Raw genomic sequence first — 21,567 nt, 5'->3', positions numbered from 1 at the left:
AACATTATGTTAAAAACATAAACTTGTCATGGTGCCTCTGTCTGGCAGTCTCTCCTCTCCCCCTCTCCTCTCTGCTCTGCTTTCCTGATTGGACCCAGCTGTGGACATTCATGTCATCACCTGCCAGCCTACTTAGGGAGATCCAGCTCCAGCATTTGTCACCAGGTCGTTGCCCCTTATGGTGCTTAGCCTGGTCATCTGTTTTCAGTCTCTGCTCATGTGATCAAGTTCTATGTTAACCTTGCTTCTCTGCCTCATCTACAGGACTAATTACCACGAGTGTCCACCTGGAATTTTCCTCCTCAATAGCAGTCAATCTGGTTCTCGCCTGCAATCATAATCCTAGTCTCCAGCCACGACACGACGCCAACTCGATTCCCAAGCCACGCCAAGATCTCAAGCCACGCTACAACTCCAAGCCATTACTCCCGGTCGCCACGCCAGTACCATCTCGCTGTCGGACAATCTCCAATATACTCTCCCTCGGATCCTAGTCCAGGAAAATGAATTTCTTTATTCGGCACCTAACTCTCCTGTGTTTCTTTCTGGGTTCCAGCGTCTGGGTCTGTCCCTCCAAGCAGATCATGACAAAACTCTTTGACTCCTAAATAAACATACTTGCTTGCAATTTGATGCCAAAAAGACATACTGGTTGATAACTTTATGCCATTTAAACATATTTTCATGTTGCTTAATACATTACTTGACACAGTCTTAGATTATTATCAACAATTAATGATTAACTCATTTAAATAAACTGACCTTTTATTCATTAAATGCTGAATGTTGCTCTTAATAATGATACCATAATGTTACATATTTTTGCAACCTGATAAACATGTTAAATGACAAGTTGTTGCTAAATAAAGTCTTTGCAAACTTGATTCTAAACAGGATTATTCTGTGAAATTGTTTTGAGTCCAATTTTTTTTTCAACTAAAATGGAAAAAATTTTATTCATGCTTGTAGCTTCTGGAAGAAGAGACTCACATATTCTAAAACCTTAGCTTCTTCCAATTCATGCCAGACTTTGGTTTTCTTGGTTCAGGGTCTGGAATCACATCCCTGAGTTTTCAGCTTTCCATTACAAAGTAAATCATTTTAAAATTGTTTCTAACAACCTGTTAAAACACCAAAATGTGAGCGGGCTAAAACTCTGTCATATCATTCAGGAAATGAGACTTAGCAAAAATAACATTTTTGTTCTTTATATTAACAAAGTGAGTAAGAACCTTCCCTGCTCCTCCTGTTAACACTTGGACACAGGAAGGTTAGTAAAGATCAGTAAATAATCAGCACTGAAAACAGAAAAGGATCTTTTCTAAAAAGGAAGTTGGGAGGAAGAAATCTGAAACAGAACCCGGACAACAAACTAAAAGCATAAAAACACTTCAGTTCAATGAACTATGATGAAAGTAAAGATCCAACATTTCTGAGCAGAAAGATTTGACATTTCTTTAATTTTTTGACATTCAATTATTGAAGCCAACGCTTCAGGAAATCCAGCAAACAAGAGCAAACTTAAATACATCTTTCTGGAAACTTCTTGAAGATTCTCTGGATCATTAGAATGTTTCTTGGATCAGGGATGCAGGAAGTAAAGCTTCTGTCTCTCTGAAGCTCTCAGCTGGTAAAGACGTTGATAAAGCTCTTTTTTCTCTTTCCAGAAACACGGTGCAATCACAGCACTCAGATCCTCCTCTCTGCTCACCATCAACGGCAGTTTGATAAAGATCACCATAAATATCTGAGAGAAGATAGAAGAAAGAAGAAGTGATTGTAGAAGCTGCTTCCATCCATCCAGCTTCCTCTCAGCTCTTAGGTTGTAAAGCAGAACTTAAGATGTTGTAGATGCTAAATCTGAGCAGGATTTCATATTAAATCAAAGTTACTTTATTTTTACAATAGACACTTCCTTTGTCGGTGGGAACACAGAGCAGAGACAATCATCAGAGTATCAATACAACAGAAAAATCTGTCAACTTTATACGACACACACTCAGTAAAATGCAGACAATATAAACTCAGACCTGCTAAAGCAACTAAATTAAGAATTAATTAAACAAAATAATTGTCAATAACAGTGCCTTGCAAAAGTATTCGGCCCCCTTGAACTTTTCAACCTTTTGCCACATTTCAGGCTAAAAACATAAAGATATAAAACTGTAATTTTCTTATCAACAATAAGTGGGACACAATCATGAAGTGGAACGAAATTTATTGGATATTTCAAACATGTATAACAAATAAAAAACTGAAAAATTGGATGTGCAAAATCATCCCCCCCCCCCCCCTTAAGTTAATACCGTACATTTGTAGCGCCACCTTGTGGTGTGATTACAGCTGTAATTTGCTTGGGGTGTGTCTCTGTCAGTTTTACACATCGAGAGACTGAAATTTTTGCCTTAGGGAGGTCGGATGGCGAGTGTTTGTGAACAGCAGTTTTTAGTTCTTTCCACAGATTCTCGATTTGATTCAGGTCTGGACTTTGACTTGACATTCTAACACCTGCATACCTTTATTTTTTAACCATTACATTGTAGATTTTGCTTTATGTTTTGGATCATTGATTTGTTGGAAGACAAAACTCCGCCCCAGTCTCAGGTCTTTTGCAGACTCCATCAGTTTTCTTGGCTCCATTCATCTTCCCATCAATTCTAACCATCCTCCCTGTCCCTGCTGAAGAAAAGCAGGCCCAATCCATGATGTTGCCACCACCATGTTTGACAGTGGGTGTGTTGTGTTCAGGGTGATGAGCTGTGTTGCTTTTACACCACATTTTGCATTGTTGCCAAAAAGTTTGATTTTGGTTTCATCTGACCAGAGCACTTTCTTCCATGTGTTTGGTGTGTCTCCCAGGTGACTTATGGCAAACTTTAAATGAAACTTTTTACAGATGTCTTTAAGAAATGGCTTTCTTCTTGCCACTCTTCCATAAAGGGTAGATTTATGCATAATATGACTGATTGTTGTCCTATTGACAGACTGTCCCAACCTCAGCTATAGATCTCTGCAGTTCATCCAGAGTAAACATGGGCGTCTTTGCTGCATCTCTGATCAGTCTTCTCCTTGTTTGGGATGAAAGTTTAGACAGACGGCCGGGTTCCTGTATATTTGCAGTGGTATGATACTCCTTACATTTCAATATTATCTCTTGCACAGTGCTCATTGGGATGTTCAAAGCTTGGGAAATCTTATTGTAACCAAATCCAGCTTTAAACTTCTCCACAACCGTATCTCGGTCCTTCCTGGTGTGTTCCTTGTTCTTCATGATGCTCTCTGCGCTTTAAACGGATCTCTAAGACTATCACAGAGCAGGTGCATTTATACGGAGACTTGATTACATACAGATGGATTCTATTTAGCATCATTAGTCATTTAAGTCAACATTGGATCATTCACAGGTTCTCACTGAACATCTGAAGAGAGTTTGCTGCACTGAAAATAAAGGGGCTAAACAATTTTGCAGGCCCAATTTTTCAGTTTTTTATTTGTTATACATGTTTGAAATATCCAATAAATTTCGTTCCACTTCATGATTGTGTCCCACTTGTTGTTGATTCTTCACAAAAAAATTACAGTTTTATATCTTTATGTTTGCAGCCTGAAATGTGGCAAAAGCTTAAAAAGTTCAAGGGGGCCGAATACTTTCGCAAAGGCACCGAAGCTCTCTTTGTCCTAAATGGCAATGATCTGAATGTGCATCCTGAAGGCAACAGACTGTAGTGATTGTGCTCCGTGTGTATGTGGCCATCAGTGAACATTAGCAATTAACTCATTTATTTTAAATTGAGTGACTCCTGTTCTTGGCCGACAATTTTACTTCCGATTTTAATGATTCTGTTAATTCTGTTAGATTATTGAGACTGAGTAAACCAAACAAAGTGGCACTGTTGAATGATGGGACAGATTACATGAAGTATTGATATAAAGCTACAAAAATGGATGGATGGATTTGGAGTTTCTGAAGTTTTAGAAGAAAAAAAAACGTTGCTGGCATTTACCAAAGAGGTATTTACTGTTAAACTGAAATGTGTGTTTGTGGTCAATTATGGTACCAATATATTTATATGAGTAGACTTGTTCAATTATTTCATTACTAATGGATAGTGTGTCGTGATGGATTGTCCATGGTGGAAACAGATGGCAATTTCTTTGGTTTTTGACCCATTCAAGTCTAAACGGTTGCTAAGACTGTTAATCCTATGAGCCTTTTAGGTTTCTGATCAAACCTTCAGCTTTTCTAAAAAAACATTCCTGATCTCACAAGTTCTTTCATCAAACATCAAGCTGAGATTCATGATGAGTCTGCTTCACTAGGAACACGCACTCCACTGCTCCACTGCTGCTGGGCTTCAACAACAACATCAGACAGATGTTCTTCATCCTCCTCTTCTTCATCTGAGCTCTAGGTTTAACATGCTTTGTTCACAGCTGCATTGTTTGTGCTTTTACATTAGACGTGGTCTGACCGAAGGTTCTGACCCGTCACATGAGGACTGTGATCATCAGAAATCCATGAACACATGCAGGTCAGAGGGAACCCGACCCTAAAACCATTATGAGGAGTCCAACTCATGTGGAACCAAACAAAGACAACTCTTTACAGGAGTCGTTTCTTTTAGACCAAGTTCCCCATAGAAAGGTATAGGTTCCCTCATTCATCTTCACATCAGTTTTCCACTGACCTCAGAGTCTGTAGGCTGCAGTCTGGACTCTTCCGCAGGTCAGACAGCTGCTTCACATCTGGGACGTTAAAGCCATTCCATCCCAGGTCCAGCTCTTTCAGATTGGATGGGTTTGACCTTAAGGCTGAAGCCAGAACCTCACAGCTGGTCTTTGACAACCTGCAGTCACATAACCTGAGCAAGAGAAGAATCAGGTTAGAAGAAGGAATTCTTCATGCAGTCAGAGCTTCTAGTCCAAATGTTCAGCTTCTCTTTACAGAAATCACTTTAACTCTGAGAACATTTGAACTGAAATGATCTTTGAGGAGTTTCAAAAAAATGACTGATGTTAAAAACCGTATCAGAACATTTATTCTAGAGACGTTTCATTAGTGTAACAAGACAGATGGCTTATTTTTTTAATACGTTTGTGTAAATCAGACATGACCACACCGTGGCCCACAGGCTCAATTTGGTCAATGTTGGCTTGCAACCCTTTTTTTTATAAAGTGCATTAAATATGACCCCCAACCTTATTTGTAGTTTAATGTGAAGCAGTTGGGATGACAATCAGGGCCTAGGATCAGAAGCATTGGTTCACATGAGAAAAAAGGGGGCAGGTCTTCTCAGGGTTGATAAAGAGCTCAAACTGAGAAGTTTGATCCCTCCTTCTTTGTACATTCCATCATCCATTTTTGAGGAACATAAACTCACTGGAGCACAGGTGTTAGCTCACCGTTGCACTAATACTTTGCGTGATTCAATGAAATATTTCACATAGTTGGTTTGAAGGCATAAGTATGCGTGTGTGAACGATATCTGTGTTGTGTACATGTTGACATGTGAACATTTTTTGGAGCTAACAGGTATGTTTCTAACATTTGGGTGTGTGTGTGGACAGGCCCTGCCCCTTTTAGATTTGTATTACATCTGGACCTCACCGTAGTGCTAAACATCCAGCATATATACAGCTTCATGGTTTTAACCCCCCCCCCCCTTTCTATAACCACCCTTCCCCCCCCCCCCCCCCTCTAACATCCCTCTCTCTTCCCTCCTTTCCCTTTCCGTCCAGTCCAACACAAAAGACTTTCAAATATGATTAAAATGAATAAAGTTTGGTCTCGAATAACAAAAGGGGTTTATTCAGACATACCTCTGGTTTGTCAGAAGATTCATAACCCCTGTTGTTAAAGTAAAATATGTCCAACACAAGAGGCCCTCAGCTCTCATCTGTCTGCCCAGCTGTTGTACAGGAAATGTTAAAAAATAAAATAAAAAGCTCAAACTGAGAAGATGAGGTATGTTATGGTTTAAGAAAAAAGAGAACATGAGATTGACAAGCTGATGAGTGGATCAGGAAGTGATCCACCTGTTAAGCCTAACAGCCACTTTTGTACATTTGCAGCGTTGAATGATAATATTGGATACCAATAATTATCAGCAGCTCTCACCCATGTGGGTTTATTTTACCGCATCTGAGAACAACAACTCGCTCGCTGTTTGTTATCGTATCGGTTGTAAAAAGTCATGATCGTGAATAACTATACATTTGCATGAAACTCACATCAAGTGTATCCGAAAACACAAAAAACCGTGTGGTCTGACCTCAGAGTCTTCAGTCTGCACTCTGGATTCTCCAGAAAAGCACACAGATTCCTCACTCCTGAATCTTGCAGGTTGTTGTTGTTCAGGTTCAGTTCTGTCAGATGTGATGGGTTGGACTTCAGGGCTGAACTCAGATGATCTCCACTCATGTCTGTCAATCTGCAGTACTCCAAACTGAATAAAGAATATGTCAATGTTAGGTTGTTAAAAGTTCTTAAAACATTTTTTATTTGATATATTTAAGCCACATTTTAGTTATTTTGAGATGGGATTTTATTTTTGTTTCCCACAGAAAATTTAAGAACCAAGGGTTCCAATCACAATGTAAATGTATAGATTATTAGAAAAGAATGAGATAGAACAGGCTTAAGAGAAAATCTCCAGGGACTTGCAAGGTAACCTTTGCTTAACCTTTGCCTTCTCTGCTCTTTATATGCAAACTCAGCACAGAAAGACCATACTGACACTATGGATCTCTAAAGATCTGAGTGTGTTCCTACCAAGCTAAAACAATATGCAACAAAATAGAATCGTGTGTTCAAACTGCTCTGTTTCATGAACAATGACTATATCACCTCCTAGACCTTTACTGTTTTTATTCTTGCACTGTTCAGACAGGTTATTCATTTATACTAAACCTCAGATAAGACAGAACACTATTTTCAGCTAAAGTGCTTTTAGATTTGTCTGGCTCCTTGCCACTTTAAAACATTTCTAAGAGCTTTTCGATAGATGGTGCTGTTTTACTGTATGCTCCATGACTGATATTGGTAAATTATTAAATTTACCAAGTTCTAGGTCCCAGATTGTACCTAGAACTCTCTCAGCAGTAACTTCCTATCAACTCTGCAGCACAGAGGTCGCGGGGCCAAAGCAGGTCTGTGTCAGGTGCTAGAGAACCAGAGCACCCTGGTGGAAGGTGAGGAACTGGAAGAAGATGAAAATGGACTTGATGTGAGAAAAAGGTTCTGTTGCAATGCTACTACTCAAGAAAATTCTATTCAGAGAGATTACATGCAGAGAATGTCAGGGAATGGATGCTTTAAAACCCCCAATCAAAGCTAACTGCCATGCAACTAGTAGCTCCATGTTCCAACATCCACAAACAGCAACTTTTATCACAATTTGAGAATGAAGCGGTACATCCCAAGTACAACACCAAGGGAGTGCCAAAACACTAGATCAGAGAGGAGGCTATACCACACTCCTAACCTGAACTTGGGCAGCCGTGGTGCGTAAGGATCGTAAGGTTGCAGGTTCGATTCCCGCCTTGCACACCCATGAATCGAAGTGTCCTTGGGCAAGACACTGAACCCCATCTTGCCTCTGGTGGTAAGCGGGCGCCTGTGTTTGGCAGTGGAGCGGCCACCAGTGTGTGAATGTGTGTGTGACTGGGTGAATGGGTCTGTGACTGTAAAAGCGCTTTGTCGGTAGTGCTTTTCTGCACTCTGAAAATGGATCTGATCAGCTGGTCTCTAAATTGGATCGACAAAGTATTTTCCACACTAAGGAACGGGAAAGCGGACCCTTCCTGCCCGGACGGCACCCACGCGGCTGGATACACCATCGATCCATGGGGCAAGTGGAGGCTGGTGTGCCTGGCCCAGCTGTCTGTGGAGGATGTCGAGGACGTGTACCTATTTGGATTTCTGATACTTGGATTCCTCGTAATTGGGATCGGAGGATTTCTAATTTATCAGGCGGTCTGGGAGCAGAAGATGGAGAGAGGCAATCAATCGAAGCTCCTGGGAAAGATTTTTCGGGGAGGAGAGACTCAGAGAAACTTCCACAAGCGGATCAAAAGCTCTGTGCTTGTCTTGCCCACTTAAGCAGATTGCTTGAGACCCCTGAACTTGTGCGGAAGATGGATGCCACCTTGGAGCAAGTTTCTGCCCGGATTTGAGGGAAGACTGGGCTAAATTCACCCACTTCTCATTCGGATCAATCTCTGCCTCACACAAAGCGAAGAGCCAGTCAAGGACTTTGCCGGCAGTACAAACAACCTGCTGGCGCCCAAAAGTATTTTATCTAATCAGACTCCCTGAAGGAGCTATGGACAACTGTCCTTGGCTCCACCAAAACAAAGCCGCTTCTACAGAGTGGACTACAGCAGCTGTTCTTGAGGGTTGATAACTGCAACTCACCCCCTCCCTGCTTGTCCTCGGCTTCCCAACCCCCTCCCTACCTCCTCTGTGAGCTGCCCGGAAGATGTGCCTGGCTCACGGAGCTGCACCTGATGGACAGACTCATGGGGGGCCCCCCACTCCCGTCAACCACCGTTTCCCCCCTGAGCCTCATGTACTGTGTCTTTGTCTGAATATGTGCTATTTGTGTTTAAACGGTGTAGTTTTTTTCTTGTATCAACACATTGTACGCAGTGTAGGGATACAACTTTTTTTTGTCACCAAACCCAACCCCCGGCCCTCTTCGTGGTCCATCTGCATGCTATACAAAGGCGCGCCGGCGCAGGTCATCTAAGGCGCTCGGCTGCATTGACCTCAGTAACCTCTCGAGATGTGTGTGTGTGTATCCTGTGTTGCTGTTTGTCTGACCTTCTTCATCGAGATGTACTGGAACTGAGTTTCTCCTTGTTGGGATTAATAAAGTTTTCATTCAAAAGTGCTATACAAGTATACGGCTTTTTTTTTTTTTACCAACTTGGGAACACAGCCCCAATAACTACAGATACGCTCAGCGAGGCACCAACTGACCTAAAAGACAAGATCTTGTCTTGAATGAATGCCAGGCAACCCCAACAAATACTAATTCTGACCACAACAATTACAGAAGCCAAAGACTGGTTTACACTTAAGCAGCAGTGATCCTTGAGATGCTTGGCTGTAAGAGCAACCATGGGAGAATACAATACCCACCTTGGGAATAACAATTGGAGGTTAAGATTAAGGTGGTCTAGAGAGAAGTGAGTCAGCAGACAGAGGCCCAAAGAGGTTCAATGAAAAAGCAAGGGACTAAGAGATACATTCAAATGCTGTCAAACCTAAGCCTAAAGAGGTACACAAGAGATAATAAAGCCAGCTGGATAAACAGGCTGTTCGCAACTCAACCAGCGAAATTGTATACTCAGTGGCAAGATCAAAACAGCAGAGCAGACCCCAAGGTTGAAAACTGAACAGTATGGGAAAATTATAAGGGAGAAAGATGCAGCACATAACAGCAATGCCCAATGGCTGGTTTCACTGAGAAAAGAACATAGCAACCTCCCTGAACAGAATCCAGTAACCATCACAGTGGCAGACATCCAAGAAAGAGTCTCAGGTAGGAAGACCTGGACAGCACCGACCCCTGACATGATACCTGTATAATGGCTAAAGAAACTCATTGCTCTCCATACGCACCTGGCAGCACATGAACCAATTGCTAAGAAATGTGACTCACCCCAAATAGCTAACGGAAGGGCAAACAATCCTAATCCAGAAGGATCCCTCAAAGGCTGCAGTACCATCAAACTACCGGCCAATAACATGTCTCTCAACATCGAAGCTCATGTCAGGCATCATTGCAACCAAGATAAATAGGCACATGGATCAATACATGAGCAATGCAGAGAACGACATTGGTAGAGATTCCAGAGGAGCCGAACACCAACTCCTAGTTGACAGAACAGTCACTCAAGACTGCAGGTCACAACATGCCAACCTGTGCCCAGCGTGGATTAGCAAGAAAGCAAGAAAGAAGAAAGCCTATGACTAGGAAAAAGATGGCCAAAGAAAGAGATGTGGACCACAGATGTTAAGATACGAAAGCTCCTCACCATACATGGAGGGTTCCATCCCAAATCTAGAACCCTGAAACTGTTTGCTAGACTGTTTGCTAGATGCAAGGAAGGAGGCTGAGGACTAATGAGTAAGGAAACCACTATCCAGGATGAAACATCCAAGAAACATGAATACATCAAGCTCAAGGCCCCAACTGACAGTGTGCTCAGTGAATGTCTCAGGCAATGAAGAGCAGAGGATAAAGCGCTGGAGGACAGATCCTCATGGGAGGACAAGCCCCTGAATGGGATGTACCACAGGACTATAACTGAAATGGCTGTTATCAAGAAGTCCTACCAATGGCTAGAAAGAGCTGGTTTACAGGACAGCACTGAAGCGCTCATCCTGGCAGCTCAGGAACAAGCCCTGAGCACCAGAGCAATAGAGGCTCAGATCTACCACACCAGACAAGACTCAAGGAGTAGGCTGTGCAAAGAGGCGCCTGAAACAATCCAGCACATAACTGCAGAGTGTAAGTAGGGAAAGCATACGTGGAGTGCCACAACCAAAGGGCTAGAATAAAATACTGGAACATGTGTGCAGAATATGAACGGGAAACCCCAAGGTCAAAATGGGAAACACCTCAGAAAGTGGTAGAGAATGGGAGAGCAAATATCCTGTGGGACTTCCAGATCTAGACTGACAGGATTGTATTAGCGAACCAACCAGATATTGTGGTGGTGGATAAAGAACAGAGGAAAGCCGTGGTGATGGATGTGTCAGTACCAAGCGATGGGAACATCAGGAAGAAGGAACATGAGAAACTGGAGAAATACCAGGGACTCAGGGAAGAACTGGAGAAAGCATGGAAAATGAAGATCACAGTGGTGCCCGTAGTAATTGAAGCAGTCGGGCAGTAACCCCCAAGCTGGAGGAGTGGCTACAGCAGATCCCTGGAAAGGCCTCAGACATCTCAGTCCAGAGAAGCCCAGTGCTAAGAATTCAAGCTAGGACTGTCCTGGAAGCTCCATGCTCTTGAAAGCAGAAAGTGAATGATGAAGAATCTGGAGATGAAGTGTTTCACACAGTACTGTCAGCTCTGTGTTAGAGAACTCATTAAATAGATCACAGCATGGAGACACAGACATGTAAGAGACTCAAGAAGCAGGAAATGAAGTTCTATTGATGTTGAACATGAGCACCAACAACACTCAAAAACACAATTGAGAGTTTCTCTTTCCTTACTTAAGAGTCTCCAGTTTACAGTCTGGACTCTGCAGCCCCTCAGACAACAGCCTCACTCCTGAATCCTGCAAATCATTCCCACTCAAATCCAAAACCTTCAGATGACATGCTGGAGAACTAAGGATGGAGGACAGAACTTCACAGCTTCTTTTGGAGAGATTGCAGTACCTTAGTCTAAAATTAAAGAAAATAAACTGATTATTATAAATTAATTGTAGAATGAAATGGTAGATTGATGTACTTACAAAGCTTTTTTAGAGGCTTTGATGACTGGCAGCAGCTTCAGGAGAGCTTCCTCTGAACTACTGTATTTCTGCAGGTCAAACTCTTTCAGGTCTTCTTCTGATGACATTAAGATGAAGACCAAAGCTGACCACTGAGCAGGGGACAGATGTTCTGTAGAGAGACATCCTGATCTCAGAGATTGCTGGATCTCTGTCTGTAGATAGTGATCGTTCAGCTCATTCAGACAGTGGAACAGGTTGATGCTTTGCTCTGCAGGCAACTTCCCATTGATCTTCTTCCTGATGTACTGGACTGTTTTCTGTTTGCTCTCTAATATCCTTCCTGTCTTTGTCAGGAGGTCTTGTAAATGATTCTGATTGGTCTCCAAAGAAAGACCCAAGAGGAAGCGGAGGAACATGTCCAGTTGTCCGTTTTGACTCTTTAAAGCTTTTTCTACAGCAGTCTGGTAAAATGTGTCTCTTCTTCTCAGTAGGGAAAACCATGTTTGCTGTTCTTCCAGGAGGTTGACTCCAGAGTTGACGAAGGTCAAATGGGCATAAAGAGCTGCCAGAAACTCCTGGAAGGTCAGATGCATGAAACTGTACTCCTTGTTCACAAACATCTCACACTTATCTTTTTTAAAAATCTGATTGAACACTCCTAAGTACAATGATGTGTTTTCGATATTTATATTACACTCTTCAATGTCATGGTGTTTGAAGATTGTTTGATTTTTCTTAAGCTGCTCAAAGGCTAATTTTCCCAGAGACTCGATCATCTTCTCTAAACTTGGATGGTCTCTTGTAGCTCCTCCATCATCCATCAAATAACTTTTCTTTTCTATGTTTAACCTCAAGAAGCGCAGGTACAGTTCTGTCAGGTTCTTTGGCAGATCTGTGTTTTTTTCCTTTATCATGACAGTCTCCAGAACTTTAGCGGTGATCCAGCAGAAGACTGGGATGTGGCACATGATAAAAAGGCTGCGAGACGTCTTGATGTGGGAGATGATCATATTGGCCTGCTCTTTATCGGTAAATCTCTTTCTGAAGTACTCCTCCTTCTGTTGGTCATTGAAACCTCTCACTTCTATCTTACGGCTTATGAACTTTGAAGGGATCTGACTGGCTGCTGCAGGTCGTGTAGTAATCCAGAGTTGAGCTGAAGGAACCAGATTCCCTATGATGAGGTTTGTCAGCAGCACATCTTTGGAGGCAGACACTGTGATGTCACTCAGAGTTTGAGGATTTTTAAAGTTGAAAGGAAGTTGGCATTCGTCCAGACCATCAAGGATGAACAGAACCTTAAACTCTTTAAAGCTGTAGATTCCTTCTTCCCTAATTTCAGGGAAGAACTGATGAACAAGATCCACAAAGCTACAGGTACCATCTTTCAGCACGCTCATTTTTCTAAATGGTATTTGAAATATGAAGTGGATGTCTTGGTTGTTTTTGCCTTCAGCCCAGTCCAGAGTGAACTTCTGTGTTAAAATGGTTTTCCCAATGCCGGCTCCTCCCACTGTCATCACTAATCTGATTGGTTCTGTTTCCCCAGGTAAGGGTTCAAGTACATTTTCTAATTTGAAATTTACTTCTCTGTCTCCTGTTTGCCCATGTGCTGCTTCAACCTGTCTAACTTTATGCTTTTCCTTTAAATCTTCACTTCTTCCCTGTGTGATGTAGATCTCTGTGAAGATCTCCTTCAGAGGGCTTTCGTTGTCTTCTGTTCCATCTGTAACACAGTCCAAGGCCCTTTGCGTCTTGGGCTTCAACATATGTTGACAATTATTGATAATCTCTGATAAGAAAAAGAAAAGATTAGTTTGACAGTTTTGACATAAAAGGACAAAAAAAAAGAAAATATTTTGTACTTGAGACCCCCCCATAGACAATCACACACATAAATGTTGTCTGTACTCAGCACATCTGGCTTCCATTTTGTGTTCATTAAAGAGCAGCTTGCACTCAATCAAACGTAAAATGCAAACAGTAAAATGAAGATTTGTCTCATGCTATGTTATGCCACACATTTTAGGTTTAGTCAGAATAGAGATTATCATGAATCGAAGGTTTGAAGTGCAACTGGAACAACTGTCTGCTTTGTTTGTATGGTCCAACAGCTGTTATGTTCAAGGTGTACTGTGTTTTCTGTAACAGGAAATTCAAGCCATTGTAGCTCATTCTCAGCAGCTGGCCAGGTTGTATCTGTGTCAATGGTGTACGGGGTGCCTCCTTTTAACTTTGCACTGCAGGGTTTCCCACAGTGAATCAGCTTTCTGATGTGCATAGTTTGGGGTTTGGCATTGATTGGATGCCTATCCTGACACAAACTTGTACTTTGTCTGGGCTTGAGACCAGCACAATGAGACCCTGGTTCAGGCCCCCCTTGTGGCTACATTTTTTAGGCAGTATCGTGGAAATAAAACCCCAATTTCCCATGTGAATCGAAAATATCCTGAATCGAATTGATCCAGGATCTGGTGAATTGAATCGAATCAATTCTGTAAATTATTGTTGATACCCAGCTCTACACAAGAGGTGTTCCAAACTCAGAAAAAAGTTATCTGGAGGAGGGTCAAATTAGCCCTGTAATGGGTTTCAAACAAAGAAAATGTACATTCCATAAAGCACTTTTGGTAAATGTATCTTTTCGCAATGTTTGTCAGACCATGCTCCTAAGGAGCCGATAAATGTTTACTGTAACTCTGTTAATCAAGTAGACATGTTTAGCATTCTGTCTTATGGTGGAGAACTTACGGAAGCCGTAGTGGTATGGGAAGAATTCAGATTTGGCCTAAAGGCAACTATAATCATTTTTGAGTTTGACACCCCAGTTGCAAAAGAATGAGCTCTTTAGGAGGGGATTTATGCACATTTAGTTCAGTTAAAAAAAACAACATTCGACATTTTCTCTTTGCCATTCATAAAATGAATGACTTTTCTATCAATCACCCTTCTATCACAAATTCACACAAAAGCCACTTCAATTGTCAGTCAACCTTCATGTCTTTGAATCTCTATCAGTCTTTTATTGACTTACCTGGAATTTCAGGCAGGTCTGTGAGGTATTTATCCACCAGGTCATTCTCACACATCTGCTTCAGAACTATTTTAGTGACTTTCAGAGTGTGAACACTGTACGTTTGGAACATCACAGTTACTGTCTCCTCTCTGCTTTTGTCTTCCAGTTTAAATGGTGGGATTATTGAGAATGTTTCCAGAAAACCCTCATTTGTCACATGCCATTTGAATTTTATAAAGTTCTCATTACTAAGAGAATTCAAAATCTCCAGAAGGACCTTTGGAGGGCTCTTCTTCTCCTCTTCCTCTGTGAACAGCACAGCAGAGAAAAGTCAGTTAAAATTAGCTGCAAACAAAAGTTTTATGGAATAACTGGATCCTTCTTTTTGACGCACAAAATGATTTTTCTGTAAGTGATCACTGAGAAGAGAAAAATAACAGTAGCCAATTCATGTCTATCAGGATCTGATATTGTATTTTTGTATTTTCTGCACTATAGGGTGCACCAATTTATAAAGCACACCTTTAAGAAATGGTCTATACTCATTTATAAAACTGATGGCAGGAATTAACTAATGGCAGTTTCGCCAATAAAATCCCAGAGTTTTTTTTTTTTTTTTTAACAACAGCAAAAAGCCAGCGGGCTGCCAGTTTAATACCCTTGCTTTGAAACGTGTTTGTAACACGCTACACGTTAGCCATGTTAAAAGCATTAGCATATTCACAATAGCTAATTCCCACTTGTTAGTACTTGTTTGCAATGCGTGAAAGGAAAACAGACAAAACACAGCAAAGAACTTCCAACCTTCCAGCCAGGTTATCTGGTTCCTGATTTTAATAGGGCAGAGGGTGGGGACTGATAAAGAACCGTACTTATCATTTGCAGGTACATGCTGTTATACTGTACTTTGCTGATTATGCAATACCGTTCCTGTTCTGCCTGATTAAACTATCCCCTTTCATGTAGTAAGCTCCGCCCCGCCAATAATAAAAATAGGCTGCATGCACTGAAAGTTCAGAGTTCCTCTGTAGCAGCCTGTGCTGGACTAGCTCTTCTTCTACAGAAGCCAAACAAAAAATCTCATTTCCTGTTTGGTTCTTTTCTTGGGTTTGATTGCAGTTAGAAAAACACTAACAGTGACAAAACCCCTCTGTGGCAAAAACAAAACTGCGCAGAGCGCTATGATAAGTCATCTTACCCTTGAGTGTAAAGCAGGTTTTGATTGTGCATCTCGCATATAGGAAACAAAATAATGTGTCAGAGAATATTGTATGTTTTAAACATTTGCATTTTGTGACTTTATATTAAACCATGGAAATTCTATTTCGTTTCTTCTTCCTTTTCTTCCCTTTTTCCCCTTTTCCCTTTCTTTTGCCTTTTTCTTTTAAATTCTATTCAACATTGGGTGTATTTTTGTGAAAATTACACACTATCTGATAACAGGCATTCTTGGTCTTGCTTTATCATGGCCTTCAGATCTTAAAATGCTGGCTTGGTCAGTCACTTTTATCTTGGAATGCTCCTCCACTTTTCCAATAGTCTCTCCTCCATCTTCCCCTCTTGCTCCACCTTGTCTCCCACTTCTCTCAAGCTGCTTTTACACCTACCAGGATTAGCGCGTCATATTTGCGTCAGATGCCTCCTTTTGATATGGGGCGAATTTGCTGCTCGACGACTGTCCAAAACTGTGTTAAATAAGCTTGGCCCCCCCTGCGTGTAGCTGCGGGGCAATGGATGCAATGGAGCTAAAACCAGATGTTTTTTTAGTCTACTTGCTATTTGCAGTGGTGTCTGTGTATATCTCATTTACAACTCCTGGAAGACACAGATGACGTTTAGAGATTAGGTTTGGAATTTTGAAAATTTTCAGTCAGGTTTTCAATCAGCCCATAGCCCGGAAACTACACTGCTTAGGGTGACATATGATCTGCTAATGGCAGCTGATTCAGGATCACCATCTCTGCTTGTTCTTCTGGACCTAACAGCAGCTTTCGATACAGTGGACCCCACCGTCCTTCTGCATCGCCTCCCAAACTCAGTTGGCCTGTCAGCAGATGTGCTGCAGTGGTTTAGATCATATCTGACTGACCGAACTGAATATGTGCTCTTGGGATGATGCAAGCCCAGGCCGTTTTCAGTGACATGTGGTGTTCCACAGGGGTCAGTTCTCTGCCCTATTCTTTTCATAATGTATATGCTTTCCCTTGGACGTGTCATCAGTAAACATGGGTTGTCTTTCCATTGTTATGCTGATGAAACACAGGTCTACATAGAAACCGCTCCAAACTCCACTGCAGCTCCATCCCATCTCACCACATGCCTTGAGGAGAAAAAGGCATGGATGAACAGCAATTTTCTACAGCTAAACAACAGCAAAATCGAGGCACTCCTTGTTGGCACCCCCCAGCAGATTCAGATTCCTCCTCAATATCCCAGTTCACATTTAACGGTCAGTTTATCATTGTCTCCACGTCAATCACCAACCGAGGAGTACAGTTTGACCCTCAGCTAAACTTCAACAGCCACATAAAGGATCTATACAAGACCTCATTTCACCGCCTACGAAACATCTCCAAACTCCGGCCGCTTCTATCACTTCCTGATGCAGAAACACTTGTCCATGCCTTTATCTCCTTTGCCTAACAGTAGTCGGGACGGGGTCCCATAACCCCATGATCCCAAAAAGGATACAGCGGGTTAAGAAAATGGATGGAAGGAAGTTCACGACAAGAACGCTCGCATTAATCTGCCATATTTGTACTCCAACCACTGATCGAGTCACTGAAAACATCGCATGCCCAGAGCTGAGACGTTCTTGTTTGCTGCTTGATGACTTGTGAACGTTTGCTTACTTCTTCTGTAGCTCAGGGAATAATCTTAATAATAAAAATTCATCGTAAAACATCACTTTTCTTTTACTTCATGCTTGCAGCAGAATGATGTCTTTCACTGTTGCGTCGACAAATCTTACAAAAATTTATCTTGGGGCATATGGTATCTGTGGCTCTGGGTTGCGGCGAGCAGTGTGCTCTTTTGATTTTAATATTCAAGTTGGAGGGGGTACTCTTAGCACTTAAGGCAGCAATTCGTTCACAAAAGCAGTGACATTTCCCTTTTCACTCCTCTCTGGTATTTGGAAAATTCAAATATTCAAATTAAAATCATTCAAATTCACACATCCCGCTGTGAAATGTATGTCCTGCTGGAGCAGATACCAGAACACCTGGTGTTGCTCGAAATCCACGTCTTCCACCCCGCTCACTCTCTCTTCCAACTCAAACTCTTTTCTGATGGTCACTTAGCTACCTTCACCGGCTTGTTGCTAATAGTTTCCAAGCTTGCATTAACATCCTCCGTTTGCACTATTGTACTTCTATTTATTGCTCTGACCTTTGTGTTATTTTTTTGCTTGTTTATTTTTTTTTATTCTTAAGTGTTTTATGTGGCACATTAGCTCTGCAGCAAATTTCTAGTCTGTGAAACTGCTCTGTTCACTGAAAATGGCAATAAAAACTCCTTGAATCCTTGATTGTGAGTGAGGGTTTGTTGTCCATTTCAAGGTCCCTGTTACGGTGTGGGGTGGCTTGAGAGCCGGTTGGACCCAGTAGCAGAGGCGGAGGCAGACGGTTCAGGGACAAGGGGGTTTAATGCAAAACAAAAAGCGCTGCAGAGCAGGATTACAGAACAAACAAAAACTTACTGTGGCGTGGCGAGGGCCATGGAAACATGAGCGTGGAAAACATGGAACATGAACACCATGACAAAGGCTAATGGACCAGCACAGGAGGAAGGCAGAGACAAGACTTATATACAGACAGGGCAGACGAGACACAGGTGAACACGATCAGGGCAGATGGGGACCAAAGGAAGTAAAGCTCAAGAAACATGACAAGACAGCAAACCTTTCAAAATAAAACAGGAAACAGAACCAAACAAGACAGAACAAGAACTAAAGCAAAAACCAAGACAAAACAAACTCAAAGCATGACAGTCCCTTCTTTTCCAGGTCCTTTAGATCTCAAAAAGGAAGTCTTCTTCTAGAATTGTCTTTTCAGACCAATGGCTTTTGATATGAAATTAAAATTAAAATTAATTTATTTACATAGCACCTTTCATGAAAAGAAAGACAGCTCAAGGTGCTGTACATAAAAACAAAAACAAATGCAGAGAAAGACCACCCACTATTTGTAAGATAAAGTAAATTAAATTAGCCCCGCACAATAAAATAGACAAAGACAAACACCAGTGAAAAAAGAAAAGAGAGAGAAATCAGAAGGCGCCGTCTGCCCTGTCCTCCTATTGGCAGGGGTGTCAGTATAGACCCAAACACCCCAGACGAGGGTGAGAAAACACTTGTAAACAGTCTAATTTGAGACATGAAACAAATAAATATGTGTTAAAATATAATAAAAGTATACAAGTAAAAATTCTAAATTAAACAGATATTCATATGATAAAATGTCATAAAATCCAAGAATAAAAAATTCTAAATCAAGCAAATAAAATGATAAAATGATGTGATAAAACATCATAAAACGTTAAAAAAAATGAAGAATAAATATATATGTGATCAAATATAATAAAATATAAGAGTTTAAAATAGTAGATTAAACAAGTAAAATGCTAAAATGATGTAATAAAACATCATAAAACGTGAAAAGACATAAAATCTAATTAAAAGCTAATTTAAAAAGGTGCATCTTTAATTTCTTTTTAAAAACCTCCACAGTAGATGAGACCCTGACATCCTCAGGTAGACTATTCCACAGACGAGGCCCGTAGTATCTAAATGACGCCTCGCCGTGGTTTTTTGTCCTGACCCTGGGGACCTTCAGCAGGCCTGCACCTGAGGACCTAAGAGCTCTAGGAGGTTCATACGTTAAAAGCAAGTCGGATATAAAAGAAGGACCAACACCATGGACACTCTTAAAAACTATTAAAAGAATTTTAAAATCAACGCTGAAGCTGACAGGGAGCCAGTGCATAGATTTTAAGATTGGTGTAATGTGCTCCTTCTTCCTAGTTCTTGTTAAAAAGCGTGCAGCAGAGTTCTGGACTAGCTGCAAGCGATTGAGAGTTGTTTTCTTTCCCCCAGAAAGAAGGGCATTACAGTAATCTATTCTTGATGTCATAAAAGCATGGATTAAGATTTCAGCACAGGCTCTAGAGAGAAAGGGTCTCACTCGGGCGATATTCCTTAGATGGTAAAATGCAGATTTAGTTAGTTTATTCACATGTTGGTCAAAGCTAAGATCTGCATCTAGAGTCACACCAAGGTTCCTTACTGTGTCATATGTAGTCATAGAGTTGGTTGACAGATAAAATTGGACCCTATCTCTCTCAGCTTCAGAACCGATTACCAAGATTTCAGTCTTGTCTTGGTTGAGCTGAAAAAAGTTCCCTCCCATCCACATTTAAATGTCTAAAATACATTATAAAAGGCTGTCCACAGGTCCAGTGTCATCAGGAGACACAGCTACATACATTCATCAGCATAGCTATGAAAGTTAATGGCGTGTCTCCTGATGACATCCCCAAGCGGAAGCATATAAAGATTAAAAAGTGTGGGACCCAGGATGAAGCCTTGGGGCACCCCACATGTCAGTTTATGCCTTTCAGATGAAAAATCATTTAAATTAACAATAAAATCTCTGTTTGTGAGGCAAGATTTAAACCAACTAAAAGCTTTCCCAGTAATTCCAACCATGTCGTGCAGTCTGTTTAAAAGGATGGAGTGGTAAACTATGTCAAAGGCTGAACTCAGGTCCAGTGAGACTAAAACAGATACTTTCTTCATGTCCACATGGGACCTGAGATCATTTAAGACCCTGACAAGTGCCATCTCTGTTGAGTGATGAGATCTAAAACCAGACTGAAACTTCTCTAAAATATTATTTTTATTAATAAAATCATTCAGCTGAGTAAAAACAAGCTTTTCTAAAATTTTACTTAAAAATGACAGGTTGGATACCGGCCAGTTGTTATTTAAATTGGACACATCTAAACCACTTTTCTTCAGAATGGGTCTCACCAAAGCAGTCTTTAGGAATGCAGGGAAGACTCCAGTCGGAAGAGAGCAGTTCAAAATGTTGTTTTCATTTGGGATATCACTTGTCGGAGTGCTGCAGCGTCAATCAAGACAAAACTGTTGAGCGTTTTCTCACTGATAGGAGGACGTACAGTGGAAAGGTCAACAGGGGGTTGTTGATCCCTCCCCTGTAAGATAGATGATCTAATGCCATCTACCTTAGTGGTAAAGTGGACTGCAAACTCCTCACAGGTTTTACTGCCAAAGGTGGATGGTGGGCCAGAGATTGGGTTTATTATTTTGTCTATTGTGGAAAAGAGGATTTTTGGCTTTGACTCTGCGGAAGTCACAATTTGGAGTTTCTCTCTTTACTGTTTTATAGAAATATAGCGAACAATTCTGTGAATCAGCATCATGTAGCAAAGTTTTCCTTTTCATGTACTGCCATTAATCTGCTGTTTATCCAAAAATCTGCTGCACTCAGAGCTACTGACACAGCAGGAGCTTCCTAAGCATCAGCTTCATCACTTCAGAAACTCTGAACAAATATGTGACTGAACAGTTTGACTATTGAATAATTCCTGCTCTTTGGTAAGGAATACAACCCAGTGTGATCAGATTCTCACCTGCTGAACTCATTTTAGCCCCTCTTCCTCTCAGTCTGGATCTGCAGGAGAGTCTTCAGAAGAAAAGACGCTGGCTGCTCTTGGTTTTTCCTTCACTTTTGCTGTGTCAGTCGTTTTGCTCCTCCTCTTATCAGTCTGAAGCCTCAATCACGTCAAGAACCAGTTTAACTGGTCCATAGGCAAAATGCAGTCAGGACATGAAGATGTTGTTTTATTGGTTAAATCTGGTCATGTGACACCTGTGTTATTTTGACCCCAAAGAATACAGGCTTTACGGAAGTTAGAATGATTTGAGCTCAAGGCAGGATTATGAATCAGAGGTGGCAGGTCATACTTCTTCCGAACAGCAGGGGGCACGTTGAGGCCACGTTGGAAGAGAGACAGGACAAGACGAGGCTTGACAGCAGGATAAAGGTTTCTCTTGTAGAGGCAGCTTG

General features: G+C 41.4%; 1 protein-coding gene across 4 annotated transcripts; it reads right to left on the bottom strand.

The window, feature by feature from the left end:
• Positions 1–1,429: 1,429 nt before the first annotated feature.
• On the bottom strand, positions 1,430–21,284 carry LOC101171951 (NLR family CARD domain-containing protein 3). 4 transcript variants are annotated; one of them, XM_004080874.5, is made up of 7 exons: positions 21,131–21,273; positions 14,495–14,782; positions 11,479–13,252; positions 11,234–11,407; positions 6,273–6,446; positions 4,689–4,862; positions 1,430–1,747 (listed from the first exon to the last, which is right to left on the bottom strand). In XM_004080874.5, exons 1-7 carry the CDS (start codon positions 21,141–21,143, stop codon positions 1,735–1,737), a joined length of 2,610 nt encoding a protein of 869 aa, XP_004080922.2. In that variant the 5' UTR covers positions 21,144–21,273; the 3' UTR covers positions 1,430–1,734. The 4 variants fall into 4 exon arrangements, 3 of the variants coding, with proteins under 3 accessions (XP_004080922.2, XP_011486959.1, XP_020568239.1); XR_013651882.1 differs by lacking the exon at positions 1,430–1,747 and adding an exon at positions 5,821–5,909 and having other exon boundaries at positions 4,734–4,862; XM_011488657.4 differs by lacking the exon at positions 11,234–11,407 and having other exon boundaries at positions 21,131–21,284.
• Between the last annotated feature and the right edge of the window lie 283 nt (positions 21,285–21,567).

This window comes from Oryzias latipes, chromosome 20 (assembly GCF_053564925.1).
Source record: "Oryzias latipes strain Hd-rR chromosome 20, Olatipes_Hd-rR_3.1".
In the NCBI taxonomy this organism is placed as follows: domain Eukaryota; kingdom Metazoa; phylum Chordata; class Actinopteri; order Beloniformes; family Adrianichthyidae; genus Oryzias; species Oryzias latipes.
Note: the sequence above shows the minus strand (reverse complement) of the source record. Positions and strands in the feature narration are given on the sequence as shown.

Excerpts from the sequence above, each read along its gene's own strand:
- LOC101171951 (XM_004080874.5), bottom strand. Across the intron at positions 13,253-14,494 it reads AGACCTGCCTGAAATTCCAG|AGATTATCAATAATTGTCAA; the intron begins GTAAGTCAATAA and ends TTTTCTTATCAG. Across the intron at positions 6,447-11,233 it reads TGTAAACTGGAGACTCTTAA|TTTGGAGTACTGCAGATTGA; the intron begins GTAAGGAAAGAG and ends TTCTTTATTCAG.